Here is a 27,894-nt window from a genome sequence, read left to right as displayed (position 1 = left end):
GGGGGTGGAGCCGCGGCCTGCCAGCCAGCCCGCCCGCAGCCCGCCCTACCCCGGCCGGCTCGGCTCCTCGGCCCTGCTTGGGGTCCTTTTCTCCCGGTCCGCGCCTGCCAGCCCCCGCTGCGCTGTGCCCTGCCCTGCCCGGCCAGGCCTGGAACCGACACCACCGCCATCATGCCGGCCGTGTCCAAGGGCGATGGGATGCGGGGGCTCGCGGTGTTCATCTCCGACATCCGGAACTGTGAGAGCGCTGTTGGGGGCTCCGGGAGTGTGGGAGTGTGGAATTGAGGGGCTCGGGGATTACGGAAGGCCCCGGGGGATTGAAAGCCACTGCGGTCATAGAGGGAGAGGATAGAGAGGCCCCGAGGGTAACTTTGGGGTGGGGGAATGGAGGGTCTTAGGGTGTAATAGAGTGCCTCTTGAGGTGACGACACGGAGGGGCTAGAGGCGTCCGGGAGGGTCTTAAAGGAGAGGAGGCTAGTGAGGTCCCGGGGACGGGGCACAGAAGTGCCCCTTGGAAATGGTAGAAAGCCTGGGGGGATCGTATCAGCGATGGGGTTAGAGGAATCCCTAATGTAGAGAGAAAGGGAAGGAGATACATGGGTGCGGGTACCCTATGGAGCAGTAGAGTGGGAGGAGGCCAGAGGGGACCGGGAGGACGCGAACAGAGGAAGCGTAATGGGGCCGGGTTTAAGGGCCTGGGTGAGGGGGTGTCATAGAGGGGAAGGGGCTAGATAGGTCATTGAGGCGCCTGGCTAGTGCACAGAGAGGGCCTGGGAGTGGTAGAAAGTCCCAGGGGTTTGGAGAGGAGAGATGGGAAGATGATGGGTGACTATAGCCCAATCCTGGTGAAGAGTAGAGGGTCTCCAGTATGGAGGATGGTTTAGAAGACATGGAGGGCAGTGGAGAAGGACCTGGAGGGTTTACTGAAGGGAAATGAGGGACTCAAAGAGCAAAGAGTGGAGGCACTGCAGTTGGAGGATCTTAGGAGAATCTGACACAGGGAGCTGGTGGCCTGGAATGGAGTTGACATTATAAAGGGGGGTTTGGGGGCTGTGCCAGAAAGCGGAGAACCTAGAGCTCAAAGAAGGGGCCAGGGGGCCTTAGAAATTTGTGGGGAAGAGATCTGGAAAGTTCAGGGGGTGGGGAAAGCCTGGTTCCAGAGAGAGGTCAGAGGTCAGGGAGCAGGACTCCTGAATTTGGAGCCCTCTGTCATCTGACCACATTAGTATAGGGGCAGTGATCACAAGCAGGAAGGACTGTCACGACGATGGGTGGCCTGGTGCCAAGTCAGCTCCCAACTCCTGGGAGTGGGTGTTGTGTCTGGAGCTGCCAAGAGCTTCAGCTGTATCCGCATAGGCTTTGGGGTCAGCGAGACCTGGGTTTGAGTTTGAACGCCGCCACTCCCTTGCTCTGTGACCTTAGATAAGGGACTTTACCTCTCAATTTCCTCATCTGTCAGGAGGGACTGCTGATCACACCTTCCTGATGAGGTTGTTGTGATATTGTATGTGAGTGAAGCCTTTCACACATTCCAGATGCTAGATGGTTCTCGGCTATTGTCCTTGTTATTCGGCTGGATCTGAGAAGCAGCGTCTGTTAGGTGCCCAATGGTTATTTTAGATTTCCGTAGTTATGGAAGGATCTAGCACATAGTAGGTGCTCAGTGAACAGGAGGAGTGGGAACTGCTGGGTATGTGATGGAGCAGAGAGGTAATGGTTGTTATGAAAAGAGGTGCAGCTGTGGGGACCAGCCCTTAGGAGTTCAGGTGCATTGCTGCTGAGACTTCCCAGCAGCATGACCCTCAGCAAGTCCCATAACCTCTCGGAGGCTCGGTTTTCTAGTCTGCAAACCCCACTGATAAAACAGCATCTTGCCTCTGAAGGTTCAGTTCATTCATTTGACAAATAGTTTTTGATTCCTGTTGTGGTGTGCAACACACCGTTCCAGGGAGTGGGACTAAAACAGTGAGCAAGCATTCCTGCCTTTGGGAGCAGCCATGCCACAAGGGAGCTAGAAAGTAAGCACAGAGAACCTCGGTAAGGACCTGGTGTCAACCCATGACTGGTGATGGCTGGCGCCGGGAAGGCACCCTAGGAAGGAAAGGCAGGGAGAGGGACCCAGACTGAGAGGCCGCTCAGTGAAGGCTGCACCACGGTGAGACTTGAGTAGATTCTGAGCAAAGTGAGGGAGTGAGCCCTGCAGCCTCTGGGGGAAAGGGGTCCAGGCAGGGCAGGGCGCTGCGGAGGGTGCAGCACGTGTGCTTAGATAAGAGCCAGGGGCCCGCAGAGGGTGGGCGGGCGGGTGGGGATTGGGTAGGGCTTTGTGGGCACCCCGGCCTTTCTCTGAGTGCAGGGAGAGCCACGGGGAGGTTTTGAGTGCTAGAGTGCCAGGAGCTGATTGAAGTTTTAAAATAATTCCTCTGGCGGCTGTGTAGAGAACAGACTCAAGAGGCAGGATGGGAAGCAGAGAAACAGTAAGGGGCTGCTGCGGATGGTGTTGGCTTGCCTGGGGTGAGAAGGGAATGGAGAGAAGTGGTTGATTTGGAGGATTTACAAAGGGATGGGCTAGTGGGGGTGGGGAAGGAAAGACAAGCAGATCGGTGTCACTGCAGGACCACACGGGAGACTCTGACTTGGGGTCAGGGAAGGTGGTTTAGCCACATGCACAGGGGCCTGAGGACCAGGCATCCCTCTTGTCCTGTCTTTTCTCATATATGCATGTGGCATGGCTGGTATGTTTCAAGCCTTATCGTGGGTGCTGGGGACACAGTGATGAATAGGACAGACTCATCTGTGCCTCCACGAAGCTCCCAGCCCTGTGAGCGAGCAGGTACATAAAACTAGCATCTGTCCTCACAAACCCTTGTATACAGATGATCATAGCAGAGTTATTCTTGACAGCCCCCAGAAGTAGAAACTAACAACCCACGTGCCCATCAATGGAAGAATGGATGAATAAAATGTGATATACCCGCACAGCGGAATATTATCCAGCCATAAAAATATTGGAGCCCTGATCTGTGCTACAACATGGATGGACCTTGAAAACATCATGCTAAGTGAAAGAAGCCAGATATAAAAGGCCATACAGTGTAGGAGTCCATGTATATGAAATGTCTAGAAGGGCAAATCCATAGTGATGGAAAAGATTAGTGGTTGCCTAGGACTAAGAGGTGTGGAATGTAGTGACTGCTGATAAGCACAGGGTTTCCTTCTGGAATGATGACAGTGTTCTGGAATTAGTAGTAGTGAAGGCTGTACAATTTGTGGATATAGTAAAGACACTGAATTGGACACTTTACATGGTGGACATTATAGTATGTGATTTGTATTTCGATTATTTTTTTAAGTGGAAAAAACTGTAGTTGTCCCAAGTTCAGTGAGGGAGAGAGCCCCAATGTTGAGAGAGTGGGGGCTCTGTCTGGTTGCGATGTTCAGACAACATGGAGCAGTTAACCAGGCCAAGGGGGTTGGAGAAGAACTATGAGGGCAGAGGGGTGGCAAGTGCAAAGGTCCTGAGGCCCAGCTGAGATTCTGAGCTCAGGCCTGTGTAGCTGGTACAGAGAAGGGTGGAATCTGACCCTGGAGAGGTAGACAGGAGCCAGGTTGGTGTTCACCCCAAGGGCACTGGAGGTTTTCAAGCAGGGATGAGGGAAAAGAAGGGATGAGGGATATGGAGGAGGCCGAGCTCAGAGATGAGCCATCAAGGAAGGGGAGGAGTGTGGAGCCTTCTGCTGGAGGATCAAGGGGAAAGATCTAGCCGGAGGTGAAAGACAGGCTTGGGGAAGGACAAGGACAGGCAAATTCTACAGATAAGAAAGGGAGAGGTTCGGGCTGGGCCCAGCCTGAGGGTGTGGTCCTGCCCTGTCTAGAGTGGGAATCAACCTCCAAGTCACTTAACTGACTGGGCTCTTCCTGGGGCTACCTCCCCCCAGCGCCCAGCTTTGCCCTGAGAAGAGTTTGCAGGTGGGCCAATGGGCAGGGGGCTGCTGTGCTACCACGGTGCCCTGAGCTCCTCCATTAGGGCACATCCCACTCCAGGTTGTGACCCATTACATTGGTGACATTTTCCCCAGCCCTGGAGCACAGGCCCTGCTCTGGTCTGTCCCTGGGTCCCCAGTTCTGCCCCCTGCAGGGCCTGGCCCATGGGAGTCCTCAGATGTTTGCTGATTGAATGAATAAATGAATGAACACACAAACCAATCTTTACTGAGCACCGATAAAGTGCCAGACACTGTTCAGGGTGTTCAAGGGACTAAACAGTGAACGGAGGTCCCCTCCCTGTTCCAAAGAGAGGTGTACCAACATACAAGTGAATGTACAGTATTCAGATGTTCAGGTAGGTGGTGTGGCTGTTGGGAGGGGGCAGGAATGTGGGGCAAGGTCAGGGATGCTGCTTCTACATAGGCTGGTCAGAGAGTCTCTCGCTGAAAAGGTGACATTGGGGCAAAGAGTCAAATTTAGTGGGTGAACCTGCACAAATGTGGAGGAGGACATCCTTGGCAGAGGGAACAGCTTGTGCAAAGGCCCTGAGGCAGGACTGTGCTTGCCATGTAGGAGAAACATGAGCAGGAGGAGTTGCAGTCAGAGAGGGACTAGTGGATTGGGCAGGGCCTGGAGGGCCTCAGGGAGGACTTTACTTTCACTCTGAGCTAGATGGGCACCACAGAGGGATTTGGAGCAGGGAGGGGACAGGATTTGACTCAGGCTTTCACAGGACCCCTCCAGCCGCTGGAGAGAGTGGAAAGGAAGAGTCCCAATTTGGGGGTTCTCCCACTTGTTACTGAGCCATCGGGGGCCCTCCACCCTGCCCCAGGGCCTGCACTTCAAGGAACTGCCTTTAGGTTGTGAGTGCCAGCCAGAAGCTGATGACCGATCAGGCCTGAGCCGCAGCTTCCCCCGTCCTAACAGTGTGTCCTCTAGTACATTTGGTCAGGGTCTGCATTGACATTTCCCCCGAGCAAGGACGTCCTGGGTCAGGGATGCCGGGAATGAAGCGGTCACACCTTCCAGCCCTCGAAGCTGCCGTTCAGCTGGAGGTGGGGTTTGTAGAGCAGGACGTGTGCCCTTAGAGTGTAAGGTGGCGGCTCAGGGAGGGTCTCTGCAGCTGCAGGCTTGGAGCTGGGGCACGACAGGCTGTGGCTGGGTTGTTCAAGGAGAGCGTTTTCTCTCAGGATGGTGATGACTGATAACGCGAGCGCTGTCTAACCCAGCACTGCCACGCGAGCCACGTATGGAAGTTTTAAATTTTCCAGCAGCCGTGTTAAAAAAGTAAAACAAACCAGTGAGATTGATTTGAATGTATTTTATTTACCCCAGTTTGTCCAAAATTATACGTGAATGTGTTATCAGTATTTTAGAAATGATTAGTGAGACAATGTGGGTTGCTCTCAATTCAGAGGCTACGTTTTCACTGGAAATACTTGCTCTGTAGTAAGAGCTCATAAAACTTAGGGTTGAAAAAGTAGATTCACAAAGTCCTCAGGTGGTTCCAAACATACTTTTTCAGTCACTGAATTGAGGATCGGGTTTTAATTTTAAATTTATTAAAATGAAATAAAGTTAGGAATTCAGTGCCTCAGTAGCACCAGCTGTATTTCAAGCACTGGGAGGCTCCTGTGTTGGCCGTTAACACCCACATCATGTTGGTGGTGGCGCAGAGTCGACGAGCATCATCTCCCAGCACCCTCCTGGAGGCCTCGGGCAGCTGGGACGTGTTGGGAGACGTGTCCCGTCATGTCCTGGTGGATGGGAATGTTTGTTCCCTTCAGTTGTAAACAGTAGTTGTCCAGAGGCAAGAAGAAGAATCTTGTAGTGAGGTGTGAGCGGTGCCTGAGTTGCCTCCGTGCAAGCATATTGTAGGTTTTGTTAGGATGCCTTTGGTGGCAGGGACAGACCTACCAGATACAGGGCCTTCCATGCTTAGGGAAGGCCTTATCTCTGACTAGCAGAAGCCCCAAGGTAGGGCAGATCCTTGGTGCGCTCAGCTCAGCCTAGCAAAAAGGTGGCCTCTTTTCTACCCACACGCCCCTCACAGGAACAATTACAGGCAGAAAAGCTGTCCATGGCTCCCCAGCACCCTCAGAAATCAGGAGAGGCCCGTGGCTGGGCCCCAGCGCTAGCCCACAGTGCTTGCCTCCAGGCCTTTGCACATGCTGGTCTTCCTTCCCAGAACATGCATCCCCTTATTTCTGCTTGGTCCATTTCAGCATCATCTTTTGTTCGTCAAATCTCAGGGGCTGCGCACCAGGAAGCCTTCCTCCCTGGTGTGATTCCAGCGCCCTGGACCCCACTGTGACAGCTCTGTCACATACCATTGTCCTTCTCGGACCCCCTCCAACCCAGTAGCTCCCCAAGAGCAGGGCAGGTATGACTGCTCTCTCAGCCTGGCCCAGGCCCTGCTTAAGGGTAAAGGAATCCCTCTGAAGTGCCTGGCATGCTTGCATGCCTCCTGTGACAGCAAGCTCATCCTCCGTCACTGGCTCGCCCTGAGTGCCAGAAAGTCGCTCTTCCCTTGGCCTCTTCTCACAGCAGCTTTGGCCCCTTCCTCCCGTGTGGCCCCCTCAGGGGCACCTGGGCTGCTACGTGCCTCTAGATCTTGCAGAGGCTGTGTCTGCTGGAATGTCCTTCCTCCAGGGCCAAAGCCCCTTCTCTTTTGGAGTTTTTGGAGACCTGATGCTTTGTTCTTTCTATGAATTCTTTTTTACAGCAAAGTATATCAGTTATGTAGAAGACAGTATCAAATAGATGTTGATGATTAAAGATTGCCTAAAGAAGACACTGGAGGCACACACAAATTCTTTATATGTATTTTTTAAGTCCACATCTGTTTGATACTGTTGTCTGCCCAACTGATTACTTCCCTATAAAAATTGATTTAATATAGTTGAGCATATAAGTGTATTAATTTATATATACATATGTGGAGATGGCATATCTATAAAAAAGTCCACAGATGGTAAGTGTGTTGCGTGTTACAACTCCCCTGACTGCACACAGCTGCATAATCAGGCCCCCAGACTGGCTCCCTGCACCCCCGTCACGAGCCCTTCTAGTTCCCATTCCTCCCCAAGGATGGCCACATCTAGGCTGGTTTTGCCTGCTTTTTGAAGCTTTCAATAGAGGTTTAAACAAAGGCCAGAAAGGGCTTCAGCCTCGGAAATTTAATTGCTGTTCAAATGTTATATATAGTCCATTTATGAAAGATGTTTGGTTTTTTCTGAGCCCTACAGAATAGTGTCAAGGCAAACATTTGAAGCAGTAGTGGTTATCCTCAGGGTAGGAGCGGGACAGAGGCTGCTGTGCGCCCTCAGGGGTCGCCACCCCTGCCCTGCCCTGCCCCAGGCAGAGGCCCTGTCCTGATATCCAGGTCACTCTCACACAAGCCCTTCTTGGGTAGCGTAGTTCTGGCCGCCCTCACTGGTGAACTGCTCCTGAACCCTCCTCCTCTTTCACAGCTCTCCTCAAATGTCCCCTCCTCCCAGCCACCGCCTCCAAGCCTCAGGCGGTGCCCAGGCGACCTCCATCCCTGCACATTTTGCTCAGGTGTGGAGATGGGGGGCCACTGCCTGGATCCCCTCAGGCCGGGAGTCCCTGGGGGCGGATCAGAAGTGCCGGATGCACGTGGATGCTGGTTGCCCAGTGTCACCACCTCACTCAGGCCTAACGCACAGGGCTCTGCACCTGTAATTAATAAATGAAGGATCAGATGGTCTCTGAGGCCAGTTCAGGCTCATCACTAAGTACTGGGCCTTAGTCACCTGGGAGCCAGAGACCTCCCACCCTCATCCCCAGCCATCCTCCCCTTTCCCGAGGGTGGGGTGGGTCACTCTGTACCTCTTCAGGCCCTGTTTTCATGTCTTCATGCGTTTTCTGAACTTGGCCACTTAGGAAGCCCTGGGAACACAGAGTAGCTACCTAGAAAGTGGCAGACGCTGGCTCTGCCCTCAAGGGCCTCCAGGTGTGGTCTGGGGGACAGAGGCAGGCTTAGATACAAAACTGCTCCAAGGGAGGTGACATAGGCAGTGTGGGAGCCCAGAAGAGGCCCTAGGACAGCGCTGGGCAGTAGGCAGAGTATGAGGTGCATGTATGATTTTCACTTCTCCACTAGCTACATTTTTTTAAAGACTAGGGAAAAAACAGGCAAAATTAATTTTGATATATTTATATAACCTAAAACACCCAAAATATTGTCATTTTAACATGCAATCAATATTTTTAAGTTTTTAGTGTTTTCCATTCTTTTTTTTCTCCACACTCAGTCTTCCAAATCCCTTGTATTTTTGCCACTTCCAGCCCATCTCAGTTTGGAATGGCCACACATTTCAGGTGCTCAGGAGCCACCTGGCTGACGGCTGCTGTATTGGACATTACAGCTATAGGGTCTGCTTGGCACTCGTCAGGAGGGCCCAATCAGAGAGGGCTTCGTGGAGGAGGTGATGGCCGAAGTGTAGCTTGTGGGTGCTTCCCTGGAAATTGGGAGTGAGAGGTGAGGCAGGATTCCTAAAGAGAAGGCAAGCACATGCCCCACTTGCCCATTCATTCTTTCATTCAAAGCGCACTTGAGCCTCCCAGGTACCTGGCCATGTGCTGAGGGATGCGGATGACACAGCCATGGGGCAGAGCAGGTCTCCACCCTTCAGATGATCAGAAATTCATTAAGCATCTGCTGTGTGCCCAGCACTGCTCTAGAAGCTCCCTCTTGATGCTCATTAATTTGAGGTGGGAGCCGAGGTTAGACAGTAAAGATAAAATGGTTACATGGTGTGAAACACACTAAGGCAGACTTTTTTCAATGGTGGGCACAGAATAATAAGGTGCTGACTTTAAAGAACTGGTCCGGAGAGGCCTCTCGGAGGAGGTGAGGAGCTGACACCCAAATAGCAAGAAGGTAACTGGAGAGAGGGGCCGGGCAGAGGGCACAGTGCATGCAAAGGCCCCTGACCTAGGAAGCTACGTGCAGGGAGAGTCTCTAACTAGCTGGGGCCAGTGGGCGGGGGTGCACAGCAGGGTGGGGACACTGGTGAGGGGGCCAGGGAAGGGCCAGAGGGCTTGGTAGCTGTGGGGCGGAATCTTCCCAACAGGAGGAGGGAGGCCATAAAAGCGGCTGCTGCACTGTGGGGTCCGGACAGGCGGTGGTGGACGAGGTGTGTGGGGACATGTCCTGAAGGTTGAGCCAGGAGGACATGGCGATGGCTTGAATGGGGGGCGTGAGGACGCCCCAGTCTCGAGTAGCTGAGGGAACCATGGAGCTGGTCTAGGGTGAGACGGTAAAGGCTGGATTGAGTGGAACTGGAGGGCACAGGAGGGACCCAGCGAGCGGTGAGGGCGGTGACCCGGTCACCATCCAGTCCGCCGGTGTTGTGACGGAGGTGCTGGCATCTAGGAGCACAGAGAGGGCCCAGGACCTCGCCTGCCGGTTGGGAAGTCCTCCAGGCATCCCGTAAGTGGAGCTTGTCACAGGTGTAGGGATGTTGCAGACGGACAGGCTGGGGAGAGGGAGGAAGGGGGTCTGTGGGCCAGACGAGGAAGGAGAGGACCTGCAGGCTTGGGAAATACACGTGGGGAAGGCGAGCTCAGCACCCAAGGCTCCAGCCCAGTGACTGGGTGGCAGTGGGACCTTATGGAATTGGGAACCCTGTGAGCAGGGAGCAGGTTTTCAGGAGATTCTGAGCTCACTGGGGATGTGGTAGAAGTAGAGTCCTGGGCAGCGGGTAGAGTCCTGGCAGAGGCAGAGCAGCCGGGCCATTCGTTCATTCATTCACTCATGCATTCATTTATTGACATATTTCTTGGCAGGCCAGTGCTGGGGCCTGGTGGGGTGTGACCAGAGCTGTGGGTGAGAGTCCAGTTCAGGGGCTACAGCGGGAGGAGGGAAGGCAGAGAAGTTGGGCTGCCCGAGTGTGTGCCAGGGTTCTTCTCTGGGTTACAGAGCCCAGTGAGCTGTGGTTCTCACACCCCCAAGGCCTCAGGCCAGGACCTGGGGCCCCACGGGGAAAGAGGCCACCCTTCCAGCTGGGAGGGCTGTGCCCAGGAAGGTGAGGGCAGGTGGCTTTACTCTCTGGGACCCTCATGACCTGTTCTGCCTTCCCCTCCCCAGGTAAGAGCAAGGAGGCAGAGATCAAGAGAATCAACAAGGAACTGGCCAACATCCGCTCCAAGTTCAAAGGTGGGCCGGGGGCCTGCGCTCCTGGGTCCGAGGGAGGAGGGGCCGGGGCCTGAACACCGGGGACTTGCAGGTATGGTCCTTCCTCATTCTGCCTTCCCTTTCCTCCTCCTCCTGGCCCCAGGGGACAAAGCCTTGGATGGCTACAGCAAGAAAAAATACGTGTGTAAATTGCTCTTCATCTTCCTGCTTGGCCACGACATCGACTTCGGGCACATGGAGGCTGTGAACCTGCTGAGCTCTAACAAGTACACGGAGAAGCAAATAGTGAGTCTGGGGAGGAGGGGATGGGGGCCTGGCCTCCTGGGGTTCAAGGAGGAGGGACTTGGAGGCCAATTAGCCACAGGGCTTCCAGCTCCCCCAACCCTCCTCACCCAGGGTTACCTGTTCATCTCGGTGCTGGTGAACTCGAACTCAGAGCTGATCCGGCTCATCAACAACGCCATCAAGAACGACCTGGCCAGCCGCAACCCCACCTTCATGTGCCTGGCCCTGCACTGCATCGCCAATGTGGGCAGCCGGGAGATGGGCGAGGCCTTTGCTGCGGACATCCCTCGCATCCTGGTGGCCGGGTGAGGCCCTGGGGACCCGGGCAGGGGGGATGAGGTAGACAAGTCCCAGCCAAGTTGGAGGGTCAGGACGTCGTGTCACCTGCTCCAGGTCTCCCTGCTGGGACCTGGGGAGGATGCTGGGCCCGGAGCCCCAGTGATTGTGGTGGCAGCCCCATGGCTGTCTCTTCTCAGCCGACTCAACAGGGTGATGCTGCCTCCCAGCAAAGCCAGTGGGATGTCTTGAGTAACTGAGCCCTAATACCCACTGCAGAGGATGTTCTCCATTCATCTTCTCCATTCACTTGTGCATCAAACAGCTATTGATCATCTACTGTGTGTGAGACATTATGCTGATGGCTGGGCACGTGGCCATGACTGGGGATGGACATGGTCATTGTCCACCCCATGGTCATGATCCAGAGTGGAAAATTAGTGCTGATTGAATAATTGCAGGATGAAGCATGTGTGGAGCACAGGAGCCCATATAGGCATTTAGTAGGGATGCCTGATCTAACCTGGGGGATCAGGGAGGGCTTCCCAGAGGAAGTGGCATCAGGCTGAGACCTGGGTGAGGAGGACCTAGTGGCTGTGGAAAGGGGAAAGGCATGAAGGGCAGTGGGGTCAGCCTGTGAGATTGTCCTGAGGCAGGAGGTCATTCAGCAAATATTTCTTGAGCACCTGCATTGTGCTAGGCCCCGTTGTGGGTATGGGAGGCAGGAGTGGGCGACACAGACTTGTGCCCACCCTTGGGGTGCTCACATGTACTCAAGGAAGTAAAATGAGTTCAGATAATGACAGATGCTCTGTAGAACACAAAATAGGGTAGTCGGGGCAGTGGGCTTGGTTGGGGAGACTACTTAAATAGACTCCAAGGAGGTGACTAGAATGATAAGAAGAGAGTTACTAGAAAATGTTGGAGAAAGAGTGTTCCAAACAAAAGGAGCAGCGAATGCAAAGGCCCTGAGGTAGGCATGAGCTTTTTACGTTCAAGGAACCAAGAAAGAGTCTCTGTGTCCACAGTGCAGTGAATGAGAGAGAGACATAAATGAGGAGATTTTATTCTAGTTGAAGTGGGAGGCTACTGGTGTGTTTTAAGCAGATAAATGACATGATTGGCTTTGTTTTAAAAGATCACTCAACCTGGTGTAGGAGAAGGTAGGATTGTATTTCTGGCAACACGGTAGACTAGACTCCTGACTGATGGTCTTGCTGAAACCCAACTATCAAAGTTGGATAAAAGAGGAAAAGAAATGTTCTTCGATGTATTCATGAGCTGGCAAGAAAATAAGGAGTGCACAGGCCACAAGCTATGAGGAGCCAGGCCAGGGGGAGATGAGCAGAGTGCCAAAGCCAGGTTTTGCCCAGAGGGCATCTGTTGGAATGGCTGAACTGGTTTTGGAGACTGCAGCTTCTGGGGACAGAATACAAAGTGTGTCTGAGGAGAGGCCCGAGAGGCCACACCTCAAAGTAAGGGTGATCTAGAAATAAGCCCCCTTGGGGACTATAAGCAAAACTACCTGTTTCGAACCTTGGCACAGAGCAGCCCACACACTGGTTTTCAGCCTGATTTTCCCCTGCCTGGTTCACGCACAGATCCTTAAGCCATGCTTTAGTTTAAAGGGATGCACACTGGTAGTAGCCCAGTGTGTGTGAGAAGCAAGCAAGCCTTTTCTAGAGAAACTGCCTTCCCCACAGGCCTCAGTGATTTCCACAAATGAAGCTCAAATATACATGAGTAGCTCACAGTCAAAAATCACAGAACACAGGACACAAGGCACCATGAGAGACAACCAGCAGAAAGAAAACTGAAAATAGTAGGTGACTGGGAATTTTCATACAGGATGTAAAATAACTGTGTTTAATATGTTTCAAGAAATAAGAGAACAGTTTAAAAATAGGAGTAAAGTACAAGCAGATTTGACAAAGAAATCGAAGACATCACTGAAATAAAAAACAACAACAAACTAAGTGGTCTGGTTTAGCAGCAGATGGACAGAGCCAAAGCCAGAATGAGCACACAGGCAGTAGAACTAAAGATACGAATCAGAAGGCAGCCCAGAGAAACAGAGATGGGAAATTTTAAAAGAGAGATTAAGAGCCATGGAAGACAGAGACAGCCTAACATAATGCCATTTAGAGTTCTAGAAAGAGCAAGGGGAGAGAGTGATAGAGGCATCGTTTGAACATATGGCTAAGAATATTCCAGAACCAATGAAAGAGGATGATCCTCCCATTCAAGTAGCCCAAGAAATCATAGACCAAAGTAGAGACTTGGAGGGGGCAAGGGTGGCTGTGAGGAGACCATTGAGACGCCTGTTGGTGCCCAGGTGGTGCTGATGGCAGCTGGGGACAGGCTGTGGTGGTGAAGGCAGTCACCAGAGGGGTGTGTTTTGGCGGGGAAGGACAGGGCAGATAACATGCAGTGTGAAAGAGAGCGGGCAGCGAAGGTGAGCACTGGGGTGAGTGCTGAAGCCAGGTGAGAACCAGGGAGGCGAGGGAGAGCCGAGGTGGGCTTGGCGGAGTAGAAGGTGCCATCTGAGAGAGGCGTGGCAGGTGCGCTTGGCAGGAGGCGGTGCCAGAGAGATGCCAGCGAGGTCTGCACTGGGACTAACATGCGATGCCAGCCACACCCGGCCTTTCCCGTGCTCTGGTCACCACGTTAGACAAAGTGAACACAAACAGGTGAAACTAATTTTAATATATCTTCATTTAACCCAGTCCATCCAAGACATTTTGATTTTGACATTAGATTAACATAAAAATTATCTTTGAGCTATCTTACAGTATTTTTTGGGCCAAATCTTTAAAGCAGAAAATATAATGAGCACACGTCATATCTCAGTGTGGAACCTCCCCCCCGCCAGCTCCTGTTCCCATTAGCCACGTGTGGCCAGGGGCCACCATCTCCAACAGCCAGTGCAGGACGGACATGAGCCCTCAGGGAGGACGTGAGCAGGGAAGAGGCGCTGCAGAGGCTCAGCCCCAGGGTGGGCCAGAGTGGCGACGTGTGTCTGGGAGAAGAGAGGAAATTGCAGAATAGGCGGGGCTCGAACTAGGAGAAGAAACCCTCGCTGAGGGTGTGGTCATTTGTGGCGAATGCTGCTGATGGTTTCTTTAGGATGGGGACAGGCAGTCGCCATTGGCTTGGGTGAGACAGAGGTCGCTGGCCTCCGGGAGCTGCGTTGACCTCGGTGCCTCCCAGGGCCAAGAAGGAGGCCAGTGTGGTGAGCACACGGACATAGGTGGCGTCCCAGCTTCACACAGAGGGCGCGTGCCCAGGGCTGTGCCCTGCCTCAGTCACAGCCGGGCAGGGCTTGTCTGAGTGTTAGGCTGGTCTCTCGACACTGGAAGCATGACCTTGGCAGTGACTGGGGCAGAGGAACTTTTTTTTAGGTAGATTATTTTTTACATTGACACAAAATTCACAAAACATCAAGCTCACCGTGTGAACCATTTTGAAGTGCATAGTTCAGCGGTCTGTGCTACATTCACAGCTGGGCAGCCACCACCACTGTGATTCTAGAACATTTCCCTCACTGCAGAAAGAAGCCCCAGACCCATTGGCAGCCACTCCCCAGCCCGTCCCCAGCCCCAGGCCACCGCACATCTGCTTCCTGTCTTTGGCTTTGCTCCTCTGGTCGGCAGCACTCACACGGCCGCGACCTGACCACAGCGGCCCAGCTCCTGTGCCAAGGGCCTGTCCCGTGTCTGCACAAGGGCTCCCTGGCTGGCACACGCAGATCTGCCAGGCCGACGCTTTGTCCCTGCAATTCACGCTTCTCCTGCCATCCAGTGAAACGTCTTTTCACCTCGCCTGTGACTCGTGCAGGTCACCCCTCCTGGGACTTCCCTCTCTGCCCTTTGCCCGGGCTTCTGTTGGGTCCTTTCTGGGAAACTCGAGGCACAGCCTGGGTGGTCACGATAGCTGCTGGCTTCCCCACTGTGCCTAAGGCTGTGCAGGCCTATGATCCATAGCCTCAGTTCTTCATCCCCCAGATCCTACACAGGTCCTCATCTTCCTGGGGAGGAAAGTACCCAGCAGAGAGGGTCGGTGGCTTACCCCAGAGCTGCACCCTGAAGTCAGGACTTCAGGCAGGCACGTGTGACCTGGAACACCAGCAGACCGCACGCTCCTCACTGTGCTGGGAGCTGGGTACGGGTCGGGGCACGGAGTCAGCCTCTGAGGTGGGACGCCACTGGCTTCTGTGCTCGGCGAGCACCTGCGTCGGTTTCCTGTGGCTGCTCTGCCCAGCGACCACTGACCTAGTGGCTTAAAGCCACACGGATTCTCCTACCGTCCGGGGTCAAACCTCCGAAGTGGGTCTCACCGAGCTACAATCAAGGGTCGGCAGGGCCCGCTCCTTCCGGAGACGCTGGGAGGGAATCCGTTCCCGGGACGCGCAGCTCCTGGGAGCCGCCTGTATCCCTTGGCTCGTGGCCCCTCCCTCCGGCTTCAAAGCCAGCGGCCTGGCTCCTCCTCTTCTCCCAGCTCTGTGTCTGTCCTCACATCCTACATCTCCTCTGACTGATCTCTGCCGCCTCCTTAAAAGGACCCTTGCGGTTACATTTAGGGCCCACCTGGATAATCCAGAATCATCGCCTGCTGCCTGATTTAGTCCCATCTGCAAAGTCTCTTCTGAAAGTGAGGGAACGTACTGGCAGGTGCTGGGGGTTAGGATGAGAGCCTCTGTGGGGGCCTGTTCCTCAGCACAGCACAGGCTTCCTGTCCTCTGCAGAGGGGAACCAGGCTCCCATGTCACAGAGCGCGGTCCAAATGCTCAGAGGGGGAAGGGGACTTGGGTGTTAGCCCAGCCACTCGGAATCCAGCCCTGCCTACCACTCAGCATCGTTCCTGGGTGTCTCATTAGCTTGTCAACTTGGTACATGTCCAGTATTGAACTTGGGTTCTTACTCATCACCCCCTGTCTAGCCCCAGGCTGCAATGCAGCAAATGGTTTTGCCACTTGCTGTGTCCCTCAAGTCACCTTGTGCCCCACTTCCCTCCCACCCTGCATCCCTCTCATAGCAAGTCCTGTTTTTGTCTAACACATGCATCCGGAACGTAAGCACTTCCCACCGTGCGGCTGCCCGGTCTGAGGCCCCAGCGTCTCCCCCCTGGACTATTGCTGTCACCACCCCCAGTCTCCCTGCTTGTCCCTCACCACCCCCAGGCTCTTCTCCACACGTCTGCGGAGGGAGCCTTTGAAAACAGGTCAGATCTGGGGAGCGGTGGTCAATAACAGTACCTACTTTCCCCGTTTGTTGTGAAGATGCAATAAGAATCTGCGTAGAGCACTTGGAACGTGAGCTCCGGGCAGAGTGGAAGGGCTATGGCTGGCAGCTTTTCCTGTTGTCGCCTTCAGACGGCTGCTCCTCCGCCCCTCACTGCCAGCAGCTCTGTCTCCTGCTGGAAGCCCTTGAGGCCCTCCTCCGTCTGGTCCTGTGTCCATCTGCCCTGTCTGCAGTCCTCTGCCCCTTGGTCACTCCCTCGCTGCAGCCCCACCAGCCTCCATGCTGGCCCTCCCATAGGCCCATGCAATCCAGGACATTGTGCAGAGATTTTCCGTTTTTTTTTTAAAGTTACTCAGTTTTCCATTTCCCTGGCACCTTATCAGAGGCCTTCCTCCAAAAATGTCCCCAGCCCCAGTACCTGCCCTAGTGGGCACTGTAGCCCTGAGCCCTGACTGCAGCTGGGGTGCGTGCTTGGACACTGGCTGTCCCGGCTACCACAGAGGCCTGTAAGGACAGATGCTCAGACCAGTGTGTCCGCCGCTCTATCCGCCTTCCCACAGCGGTGCCTGGTGCCCGATGAGTGCTAAGTGCTTGTCAAATGAAGAAGGTGCGGTGCTGAGCCGGGCTGGACATTTTGCTTAGCTCTACCTGTAACCCCACAAGGTCACTGAGATGCTACGTATTTGGCAGATGAAGAAACTGAGGCTTGGTGGGTGATGAGGGCAGCACCAGCTTGGGTCCCACTCCACCTGGCTGTCCACCTGTCACTGGGCCTCTTCCTGGGAGGGGCGAGAGGAAGGGAGGTATATGGGGCTGGGGTCACACTGACCTTCCAGCCCTCATGTTGTGTCCCTGCAGGGACAGCATGGACAGTGTGAAGCAGAGCGCTGCCCTGTGCCTGCTGCGGCTCTACAAGGCCTCACCCGACCTGGTGCCCATGGGCGAGTGGACAGCCCGGGTGGTGCACCTGCTCAATGACCAGCACATGGTAAGGCCCCTGCCCAGCACCCTGAGACCCTGGGCTGCTACCTGCAAGGCCTACCCACTGTGGGCCAACAGATCCTTCGGGCCCTTGGTGTCCACCTGGGTGCCCGGGAGTTTCGCCTCTGTCCCTCCCTTCAGCCAGGCACCTAGAGAGTCTGGCCCCATATCCCCAGTACTCATTACCCACCCAGCTGTCCAGAAACCCCCACCTTCGTCCCTGACACCCACCTGGCAACCCAGGGATCCTGTCCAGCGTTCCCAACACCCATCACCCACCCAGCCTCCAGAAAAATCCCAGCCTCTTTCTGAAACCCAGAGGTGCTCCCAGTGCCTGTCAGTTGCCCAGCCAGCACAGGAGATGCCAACTTTGTCCCCACCCCAACACTCCCGGTCCCTCCACCATTGCCACCTCTGTGACCACGCCCTGCTCCTCACCCCGGTGGGCCCTCTCGGGCACTCCACACACCCAGGTCAGTGCCGGCTGTGGCCCCCGGTCCTGAACCACCCACCGTGACACCTGTGCACACCCTTCCCGCACACCCCACGCCTGCCATGCCCCCGAGTCTGCTCTCCGACATGCAGCCTGGATGCTCGGCCCCAGTCTGACCCTCCAGGCCCTGACCTGCCTCTCATCTGCCCCCACAGGGCGTGGTCACAGCCGCTGTCAGCCTCATCACCTGTCTCTGCAAGAAGAACCCAGACGACTTTAAGACGTGCATATCCCTGGCTGTGTCTCGCCTGAGCCGGGTGAGCAGAGCTCCCTGTCCTCTTGAGGGGAGGGACATGTGGTGAGGCAGGCCGACTTTGTCAGAGCTTATCACTAAGGGGGTGGTTTATGCTGCTATGGAGGTAGCCCAGGGTATTCTAGACCCCAAAAGGAGGCACTAAACCCAGCCTAGGAGTCTGGGGAGGCTTCCTGGGAGAGGTGATCTCTGAGTTGAGACATGGAGTGAATATAAACACTTCCTGGGCAGGTAAGAGGAGGCCTGGATTCCCAAAGAGAAGAGCACACCAGCTCATCTAATCACTGTCTCATTCATTCACCGCACATCTGAAGACTCCGGTGTGCCGGGCTGGCAGGGGAGACACGGACAGTGACAGTGGGGACAGGGCATATACCATCATGGAGGTGGTACAGGCCATGGTGGGAATACTTCCTGGAGAAAGGGTTTTCAAGGTTGAGTAGGAGTTTGATGTGAGGAAAAAAAGTCACATGCCCTTTGATTAATTTCTCTCTTTAGCCCTGTGCCTTTTTTGTGTTTGACCTTGTATTAGGCCTGGGGACCTAGACAAGGGTCAGACCCACTTCCCACCCCTGAGTAGCTCCCCGTCTTGGGGAGAGCTACAAGGAAACAGTCTCTGGTGAGCTGGTGTATTGCGTGCCCAGAGCAGATGTCCAGGGCATGGTGAGGCAGGTAGCAGCAGTTGGAGCTCACAGGAGGGGCTGGGATTGTCAGAGAGAGCAGCTTTACTGGGAAAAATCAACCATTTTAGTTCCCGATCCACCCGGGCGCGCTGTGTGCCCGAGGGTGTCATCACCCGCCTTGTGCCCACCTTGGGAAGGCAGCGTTTCCTGCACCCCCGGCCATGCCTTAGTCCCTTTTGCCCCCAGATCGTCTCCTCAGCCTCCACGGACCTCCAGGACTACACCTACTATTTCGTTCCGGCACCCTGGCTCTCGGTGAAACTCCTGCGGCTGCTACAGTGCTACCCCCCACCAGGTACCCCCAAGCCCACCTGGACCGGGATCTGGTGGGGCAGGTGGGGCCTGGGGCTGGGGGGCCTGGGTCAGGATTTCTCTGAGGCAGGCCTGGTGCCTCCAGGTCCTGTTCTGAGACAGTCGAGTGGGAGGTGGGGTGGGAGTGGGGTGCAGCCCAAGAATCAGTCTAATAGCTGGGGGTTGTTGATCCCCTACTGTGGGCCCTGCAAAGCCACACTCTGCCCCAGCCCTGTCATGCAAGGGCTGTTGTCACCACCTGTTTACAGATGAGGAAACTGGGGTTTAGAGAGGGAGGTTTTCACCCAAGGTCACCCAGCGGGTCAAGGGGTGATTCCAGGCCGTGTTTGAATTAGTTTAGCTCTGTTAGGGATTTCATGCCCTCATTGCTTGGGATCACAGCCACTGGCATGGATGAAGCTCCCACAGGGAGCCATGTACTACACTGGGGGTGTCTGTGCCCCACCAACAAAGCTGGCAGTGGGGAGCCATCGCTGTAACATGCAGACAGGGAATCTGAGGCCTGGAGGTGAGACATCCCTTTCCAGGCCTGGGCAGTGATGGGGCACAGAGCCTGACTCCAGAATCTGGGGTCTAAACCCCCTCCCTCTTTCCCTTGGGCCATGGCTCCCCTGAGCTGCTGTCTCCTCGGCCGTCCTACTCACAGAGGTGCTGAGCACATAGCAGGCGCCTCATAAGCCAGTCCCTTCACTTCAGCCAGGGTACCAAGCACCATGGACCAGGGCTGAATCCTCACAGCCAGCATGTGTGAGCCTGTCTCTGTGTGTGTATCTGTGAGCACGTGACTGTGTGCAGGTCTCTGGGTCTGCACACCCATGTGGACGTGTGTCAGTGTGTGTCCGTGTATTTGAATCTGTGATGGGGTGACACCAAAGACCCCTTCCAGCCTGTGAAAGCCAGTGATGAATTTTGTCGTGGGGCCTGGGGAAGCCTCTTGCCCCTTCAGCCTCTTTTCTCATCCCATAAGGAAGGACTGAAGAAGAGCTCTAAGCCCCCTTCCATCCCAGGATCCACACCTCAGAATTTTGGGGTGTTCCCAGAGCAGGCATCTTACCTACTCTGACCCTCTGCGTTATAGGAATTACAGCCGTGGTCCTGAGAAAATGATGCTGGGCATGACAGGTTGTCTCCACTTTATTCATTTTTTGCACTGTATTATGAAAGCTTTTCCATTATATGGGGAATTAGAGAGTACCTATGATCTAGACTTCACATTTTGCTGGGTATGCTTGTCCTTGCTATTTTTTCTAAAATACTTAGAAGTCAGTAACAGACATCATGTTGTTTAACCTTTAAATACCTGGTAACATGCTTCTGCAAACTATAGGCTTTTCATTCACAACATCAATTCTGTGGTCACTCAAAAACGAATGATTCCTGGTGTTCTTTGACACCCATGGCAGATTTTCCTAATTTCCCACAAAATGTTTTTCACAGTCAGTTCACACTAGGATCTAATTAAGACATAGGTACTGACTTTATTATTCTCCTAAGTCTCTTTTAAAGTGGAACAATTACTCGCTTTATCACATGATATTTGCCCTAATTTCTCACTACGGAAAATTTCAACTGCAAAGATAAGTTGCAGGAACAATGTGACAACCCCCTGGACAGCCCGTCCCAGGACCAGCGGGGATCGTGACAGCCTCTGTGTGGGCGTCCTGCCGGCTCCCTCTCTCAGAGGCACACTTGCTGAATTCCTTGAAAATAAGTTGCAAACATCTGAATGCTCCCCCTGAAATATTTCCGCATGCATCTCATAAGACCAAGAACACTGCAAAACCACAGTGCCCTTGTCCCACCTAAGAAGGTTCGAATTTACCTCACAGTGTCCTCTGCTGTCACTCAAATTGCCATCCTGATTGTCCACAGCTTTATTTTTATGGCTTTAAAAAATACAGTATAATTTAGGACCACCGTTATGTTTTTGTACGTCTTTGTCATTTTTGTTTTTAGTCTGGAATAGTCCCCCATCCACATCCCCTACCCCCGTTTTTGAAGAAACCAGGAAGTTTTGCGCTGCGGTGTGTCCCACGTTCAGGATTTGGCTGATGGCTGCCTTGTGTCCTTTAGCTCGTTCCTCTGTCCCGCGAGCAGCCTGATAGGTAGGGGTGCATCAGGTTTTGCTAGACACTTGACAACTGTTCTATCCTTGCGGTGTTGCCTCTCATTCCAGGGAATGGCGGTTATTGGTGTGTGTTTTGAGCCTTTTGGTTGGTGTCTATCCCAGGTACTCAAGACAGCTCTTTGGGAAGGCCCGGGTTTCAGGGTGTCTCTGGGGAACGTTCCTGGAGCTCTGTTTGCTCTGTGAGAAATCTAAAGAGTACTGGTGCTGCACAAGGGGAAACCGAGGTTTGCATGGTAGAACTGCTTGCCCAGAAGAGTTATGAGAGCCAAGTCTGGAGTGGTGTCCTCTGCCAGCCTTCTCCCACCTCCCCTGCTTCCTGGGACCCTGGGAAGGGCTTGAGGGCCCAGACACCCTGGCCTGCAGCTGTGGGGACCACAATCTTCCTGGGGAGGATGGGAGCCTGGCTGGCTCCTACACGTGGCAGGTGCTCAGCCTGGGGGGTGCCCTCCATTTCCTCAGAGGATGCGGCTGTGAAGGGGCGGCTGGTAGAGTGTCTAGAGACCGTGCTCAACAAGGCCCAGGAGCCGCCCAAGTCCAAGAAAGTCCAGCACTCCAACGCCAAGAACGCCATCCTCTTCGAGACCATCAGCCTCATCATCCACTATGACAGGTGGCAGCCTGGCGCTGGGAAAGGGGGTGCTGGGGACCTAGACTTCTGAGTCTGAGAGAGGAGGGGGCTGTGGGGGCCTGGACTCTTGCATCCTTGTGGAGTGGGTCTGGGAACCATGCCTTCTAGGTAAGAGGATGATGACAGTGGCATGTTTCCTGACCAGGTTGGTGCTGGCCCTTCCTGGGAGGCAGATTTCCTGGATATCTTTATGTGGGTTCAGAGGCCCAGATGTCTGGGTCATCAGGAGGGGTGATGACTGGGACCCAGGGCAGGCATTGAGACCCAGGTCCTGAGGGTGATGCAGGACACACCAGCTGGGCTGTAATCTTCCACCTCATGCTGCCCCCTGCCCCTGATTTCTCTCTCACTGGCAGTGAGCCCAACCTCCTGGTGCGGGCGTGTAACCAGCTGGGCCAGTTCCTGCAGCACCGAGAGACCAACCTGCGCTACCTGGCCCTGGAGAGCATGTGCACGCTGGCCAGCTCCGAGTTCTCCCATGAGGCGGTCAAGACCCACATCGACACCGTCATCAATGCCCTCAAGGTGCAGCCTCTCAGGCCGTGTCCGAGCCAGCCCTCCCCACTGACCTGGCCCGGGTCTCCTCTGCCTCCTCAGAGACGCCCAGGGCTCAGAGGCCAGCAGCAGCCAGCCCTATGCCATAGCAGAGCCTGGAACAAACCCCACCTGCTCTCCTCCCTCAGACGGAGCGGGATGTCAGTGTGAGACAGCGGGCAGCCGACCTCCTGTACGCCATGTGTGACCGGAGCAACGCCAAACAGATTGTGTCGGAGATGCTGCGGTACCTGGAGACAGCTGATTATGCCATCCGCGAAGAGATCGTGAGTCCCGGGGGAGGAGGGGGCTGGGGGCCTTGGGCCTTCTGATGGGGATAGTTGTGAGCCCAGCTCCAGTGAGTCCACACTCTGACTCCCTGCTGTGGGTACACGCCTGTGCTCACTTGCACACCCATTCCCCCGGCCGGCAGGTCCTGAAGGTGGCCATCCTGGCCGAGAAGTATGCAGTGGACTACAGCTGGTACGTGGACACCATTCTCAACCTCATCCGCATTGCGGGCGACTACGTGAGTGAGGAGGTGTGGTACCGTGTGCTGCAGATCGTCACTAACCGCGATGACGTCCAGGGCTACGCTGCCAAGACCGTCTTTGAGGTCAGCACCCCCCCCTGCACAGTGGGGCATCAGGGCAGAGCAGGAACAGCTGGGGCTGTGGGGCTGGCCGTCCTGGGCCCCCATTCTGCTTCCTCCTCAGAGCCACCCAAGGGACATGGCGGTCAGCAGAGCATGGGCATGGGGTGCTCTGAGTGTAGTCAGTGATTCCCAGGTCTCAGCTCCAGGAGGGGGAGCCCCATGCCACCCCATTTTACCACCTGTGTGAGTGGCCAGTCACTTCATAACTCTTTGCGTCGGTTTCCCCATTGGAGAGTCAGGAGGGTTCCAAAAATCGGTGGGAGTCAAGGGCTTAGCACAGCACCTGGTGCCCAGTGCTCCCTGTCCTTATCCACCCCGTGCCCACCTCCCAGGCGCTTCAGGCCCCAGCCTGCCATGAGAACATGGTGAAGGTCGGCGGCTACATCCTTGGGGAGTTTGGGAACCTGATTGCTGGGGATCCCCGCTCCAGGTGAGGGGGCGGACATGCGCTTTTGAAGGGACTCAAGAGGTCCCCAGGAGTCTCAGTGTTGGTGGTGATGAGGCTCCTGGCCCCTTGCTCCCACCTGGCGGGGGGAGAGAACCAGTTAGGACCCCTGGGACCCAGCACTGCAGTGGCTGCGGCCTGGGGCCAGCTGGGGGTCCTGGGAAGGGTCCGTGGGCGGGCAGGGGCTGCTGCTGTCTGACACCGCCCCCCTCCAGCCCCCCAGTGCAGTTCTCGCTGCTGCACTCCAAGTTCCACCTGTGCAGTGTGGCCACGCGGGCCCTGCTGCTGTCCACCTACATCAAGTTCATCAACCTCTTCCCGGAGACCAAGGCCACCATCCAGGGCGTGCTGCGGGCCGGCTCCCAGCTGCGCAATGCCGATGTGGAGCTGCAGCAGCGCGCCGTCGAGTACCTCACGCTCAGCTCGGTGGCCAGCACGGACGTCCTGGTCAGAGCCTGGCCCCTCCTCCGCTCTCCGAGCTTTGTCCTCCCTCTCCTCCTCGTGACTGACTGAGCTGACACCTGTCCCTCACCCCACAGGCCACAGTGCTGGAGGAGATGCCGCCCTTCCCCGAGCGCGAGTCGTCCATCCTGGCCAAGCTGAAGCGCAAGAAGGGGCCAGGGGCCGGCAGCGCCCTGGACGACGGCCGGAGGGACCCCAGCAGCAACGATATCAATGGGGGTGTGGAGGCCACCCCCAGCACTGTGGTGAGTCCCAGGGCTCCGGCCACTGGGGTGGGGTCCGGTTGTCGCCTCTTCTTACCTCTGCCTGGCTTCCCTGCAGTCGACGCCCTCACCTTCTGCCGACCTCCTGGGGCTGCGGGCAGCCCCTCCCCCAGCGGCACCCCCGGCTCCCTCGGGTGCAGGGAACCTCCTGGTGGACGTCTTCTCTGATGGCCCAGCCGCCCAGCCCGGCCTGGGACCCACCCCCGAGGAGGCCTTCCTCAGGTACCGCCACCGTGGGCCTGGGCCCCCCCTTTTCCATCTGCCCCCTCCCTGTCCCTGTGCCTCTGTCGCCCTGGCTGCCACCTCCCTCCCTCTGGCCACTCTGGACTCTTGGCTGACCCTGGCCACCCCTCGTCCTTTCCCGTCACTGTGTCTCAGCCTGCTCTTCCTCTCTCCCTTCCCCCTCCTCTCTTCGGCCCTCTTGCTGCCTCTGTGGGATTGGCTGCCTGCCACGCCTGTCTTCTCTTGTCTGCTCTGGGATTGGATGGCCCAGCGAGCTGGAGCCGCCTGCCCCTGAGAGCCCCATGGCTTTGCTGGCTGACCCAGCTCCAGCTGCTGAGTAAGGGGTGGCCTCAAGGGGTTGGGGGGGGGTCAGTGTGTCCCAAGGGAGGGTTAGGGGACTGGGGAGCTCTTGTCTAGGGGCTGCTGATGAGCTGCAGAGGCAATGGTGGAGTGAAAGTCAGGGTCCTCTGACTGGGGGTCCAGGGTGGGAACGGCCCATGCCAGGAGCCTCTTCCCATTAGAGGCAATTGGGGTTCTTTGGGGAATCTGGGTATATGGATCCTGGGGTTCTGTCCTTTCAGGGCTTGCTGTCTCCTTCAATTAGCTCTGGGCCTTTACGTGTAGCCTTCCAAGCCTCCCAATCTCACTTCTTTCTCCACCTGCAGCCCAGGTCCTGAGGACATCGGCCCGCCCATCCCAGAAGCTGACGAACTGCTGAATAAGTGAGTCTCAGGAAGGATCAGGGAGCGGAATGGGGACAGGTGGGGAACACACGGCAGGGCCCAGGCCCTTATCATCCTGAGCTCCCTGCTGCCCTGCCCAGGTTTGTGTGCAAGAATAACGGAGTCCTGTTTGAGAACCAGCTGCTGCAGATTGGAGTCAAGTCAGAGTTCCGGCAGAACTTGGGTGTGTGCGAGGACAAGATTGTGGGGCTGGGATCTTGGAAAGACCTTGGCTTGGGTAGCAGCTGGGGAGGGGATTGAAGGAACTTGGATGGAGCCCTGCCTCTCCCCACCTACCACAGGCCGCATGTATCTCTTCTATGGCAACAAGACCTCTGTGCAGTTCCAGAACTTCTTACCCACTGTGGTCCACCCAGGAGACCTGCAGACTCATATCCTCTTGGCCTGGTCCAGCCCTCTGGCGCCAGCCCTGCCCTTCCAGGACTGCCTTTCTGGCCTCTGGGACCCAGGTGGACCCAGGTCCAGACCCGTTTGGCCCTCTTACCCAAGAGCCTGAGCACATGGTTACTCCTCTGAGGTTCAGTGTCGTCTGCAAGACAGGCGTGGGCCTCCTTTCCCCAGGACAGGTGATGGCAGTGAAGCGATGCGATGTGTGTGCCTGTGTGTCCCTGTCAGCCCCCTTCCACGCCCTGACCTCGTCCTCCACCAGGCTCCACACCCATCATTCCAGTGCCTCCCTGGGGTCTTGATGCTGACAGGGACTTATCTGTGTGACCCAGGTCAGTCACTTTGCCTCTCTGTCCTGCCTCGGAAGTGTAGAGCCTCCTCTTCCTTCCCATAGGGTCGTTTTGAAGTTCGGTGCTGTTGGAAAGCCCCGGAAGGGCGGCTGGCTTAAAGGGAGTCCTTGAGCTCCTTCACCGACCTTGGTTTCCAGGCCTGTGAAGTTACTGGGGTCAGACCCCAAACGTTGAGGAACTTTTCCATTCTTTGCTTCATTCATCATCAGCATTTCCAGAGGCCTGTAGGCTCCGCTTTGTGCTGTGTGTGGGACAGGGGCAGAGGTGAGAGATGCATAAGACCCTGTCCTTGCTGATGGGCTGTTGACATGAAGGTAGATGGTGATAATAGTGCTGCCACCATCTTTGTGCACTTACTATGAGCCAAACACTTTAATAAGTACTTGTACAAAGTTATTTCATTGAGCGCTAAGGACACTACGACCATTTTGCAGATGAGGCTAAGTAGCCTGGCCAGAGTCACCGAGGCGGTTAAGAGTTGGACTTCAAACTCAGGCAGCTTCAGAGCCACTGAAGGCCCTTGCCCCCGTATGGTGTGACACGTGCCGTACTGGAGGCTGCTGAGTCCTTTGCAGAAGGCCAGACAAGGCACAATGGAGAGGCTTCACTTAGGAAGGACTTTGGAGCTGGGCTTTGTAGGATGAGTCTGGGATGGTAGGGCTGCCCCCGGCAGAGGCCTGCCTTAAGGCAGGGGCTGCCTGCAGACAAAGTGCGGAAGCATCAGGGGTTCATGCCAGGACCGCCCAGGCCATCTGGTCTCTGGCTTCCTTGACCGCGTGCACAGCTGGCCGTACAGACCAAGCGCGTGGCTGCACAGGTGGATGGCGGGGCGCAGGTGCAACAAGTACTCAACATCGAGTGTCTGCGGGACTTCCTGACGCCCCCGCTCCTGTCTGTGCGCTTCCGGTGAGCAGGGCGGGGCGCTGCCGGGGGCGGGGCCTCTGGGACGCCGGGCGGGGCGTGAGGGAACCCTCCCTGCTCTCCGGCCAGGTACGGGGGCGCCCCCCAGTCCCTCACCCTGAAGCTTCCGGTGACCATCAACAAGTTCTTCCAGCCGACAGAGATGGCGGCCCAGGACTTCTTCCAGCGTTGGAAGCAGCTGAGCCTGTGAGCCCCGGGGGTAGAGCCACAGCCCCATTTCGGGGTGGGCGGGGCCGGAGCGTCCAAATCCCTTACTTGAACCTTTCCCCGCCCCCAGCCCTCAACAGGAGGCGCAGAAAATCTTCAAAGCCAACCATCCCATGGACTCCGAAGTCACCAAGGCAAAGGTGAGAGCCAGGAGAGGTGCCCCGCGACCAACACCCCAGCCCTGCCCCTGCCTAACGGGAACCTCGTTTCCCATCGGTGGAGTGGGGCCACTCCCCACTCCCAAGGGTTTTGGGGAGCTGGTTTGCCACTCTCCAGGAGCTCACAGACCTGACACCCTCTGACTGCTGCCCCTCTTCCTCGCCAGCTACTGGGGTTTGGCTCTGCTCTCCTGGACAATGTGGACCCCAACCCTGAGAACTTCGTGGGGGCTGGAATCATCCAGACTAAAGCCCTGCAGGTGGGCTGTCTGCTCCGGCTGGAGCCCAACGCCCAGGCCCAGGTGAGCGGTGGTGCAGGAGGCCTTCCTTACACTGATGAGTCAGCCCTGCCTTGTGTGCCCTCTGCACCCCACATGCCCGGCCCGCTGGGCTCTTTTCTTCAGGTCCCTCTGCTCCAAGGCCCTGTCCCCTTCCGGGCTCTCCATCCTCTGGCCTTCCTGCCCTCTTTCTTCCTCCATGTCTTTTCCACCGTTCTGGGTCTTCTATCTTCCATCCTTTACCTCCTTGGTCTCCTCTGCTGCTGTTACTCCTGCCTTCTGTTTCTTCTATCAGCTTGCCGGTTCTTCTCTCCATTTCCTGTCTTCTTCTATCTCCCCTGTACCCTTCCCCCGGGCTCTCCATCCCCTGTGTCCTCCCTGAGCCGCCCACCCCGTGTCCCCCACCCAGATGTACCGGCTGACCCTGCGCACCAGCAAGGAGCCCGTCTCCCGTCACCTGTGTGAGCTGCTGGCCCAGCAGTTCTGAGCCCCGGACTCTGCCGCTGGGGAGGTGGCTGGCACCGGGCAGCCCCTAGGACTGAGGCAGCTTTGGTGGGTGGGGCAGCGTGGGGACCTCCATGGTGACAGGGAAGACCCCAGGGGTGGGGGGGTGCCTGGGACCTTCCTCCAGCCTTTTGTATTTTTATTTTTGTTCATCTGCTGCTGTTTACATTCTGGGGGTAAGGGGGAGCCCCCTCCCTCCCTTCCCCCCCAAGCACAGAGGGGAGAAGCCAGGGAAGCGGACGCCTCCTCCCCTCCCACCCCACCCTGTCGTCACCCTCCCACCCCCTCCCCGTCCAGGGGCTGTGTATTATTGTGAGCGAATAAACAGAGAGACGCTAA

The 27,894-nt window shown here is 56.0% G+C and overlaps 1 protein-coding gene across 2 annotated transcripts; it reads left to right on the top strand.

The window, feature by feature from the left end:
- Positions 1-5: 5 nt before the first annotated feature.
- On the top strand, positions 6-27,894 carry AP2A1 (adaptor related protein complex 2 subunit alpha 1). Of its 2 annotated transcripts, XM_073226839.1 has the most exons (24): positions 6-238; positions 10,100-10,168; positions 10,290-10,432; positions 10,544-10,737; positions 16,807-16,936; positions 17,578-17,679; positions 18,545-18,653; positions 21,258-21,408; positions 21,783-21,951; positions 22,110-22,247; positions 22,394-22,576; positions 22,948-23,045; positions 23,276-23,507; positions 23,600-23,767; positions 23,844-24,007; positions 24,279-24,344; positions 24,673-24,729; positions 24,831-24,913; positions 25,032-25,122; positions 26,271-26,393; positions 26,478-26,594; positions 26,686-26,755; positions 26,941-27,075; positions 27,461-27,894. In XM_073226839.1, the coding sequence occupies exons 1-24, from the start codon at positions 172-174 to the stop codon at positions 27,536-27,538; spliced, it is 2,937 nt and encodes a 978-aa protein (XP_073082940.1). In that variant the 5' UTR covers positions 6-171; the 3' UTR covers positions 27,539-27,894. The 2 variants fall into 2 exon arrangements, with proteins under 2 accessions (XP_073082940.1, XP_073082941.1); XM_073226840.1 differs by lacking the exon at positions 24,279-24,344.

The sequence above is a fragment of the Manis javanica genome, chromosome 17 (assembly GCF_040802235.1).
Source record: "Manis javanica isolate MJ-LG chromosome 17, MJ_LKY, whole genome shotgun sequence".
In the NCBI taxonomy this organism is placed as follows: Eukaryota; Metazoa; Chordata; class Mammalia; order Pholidota; family Manidae; genus Manis; species Manis javanica.
Note: the sequence above shows the minus strand (reverse complement) of the source record. Positions and strands in the feature narration are given on the sequence as shown.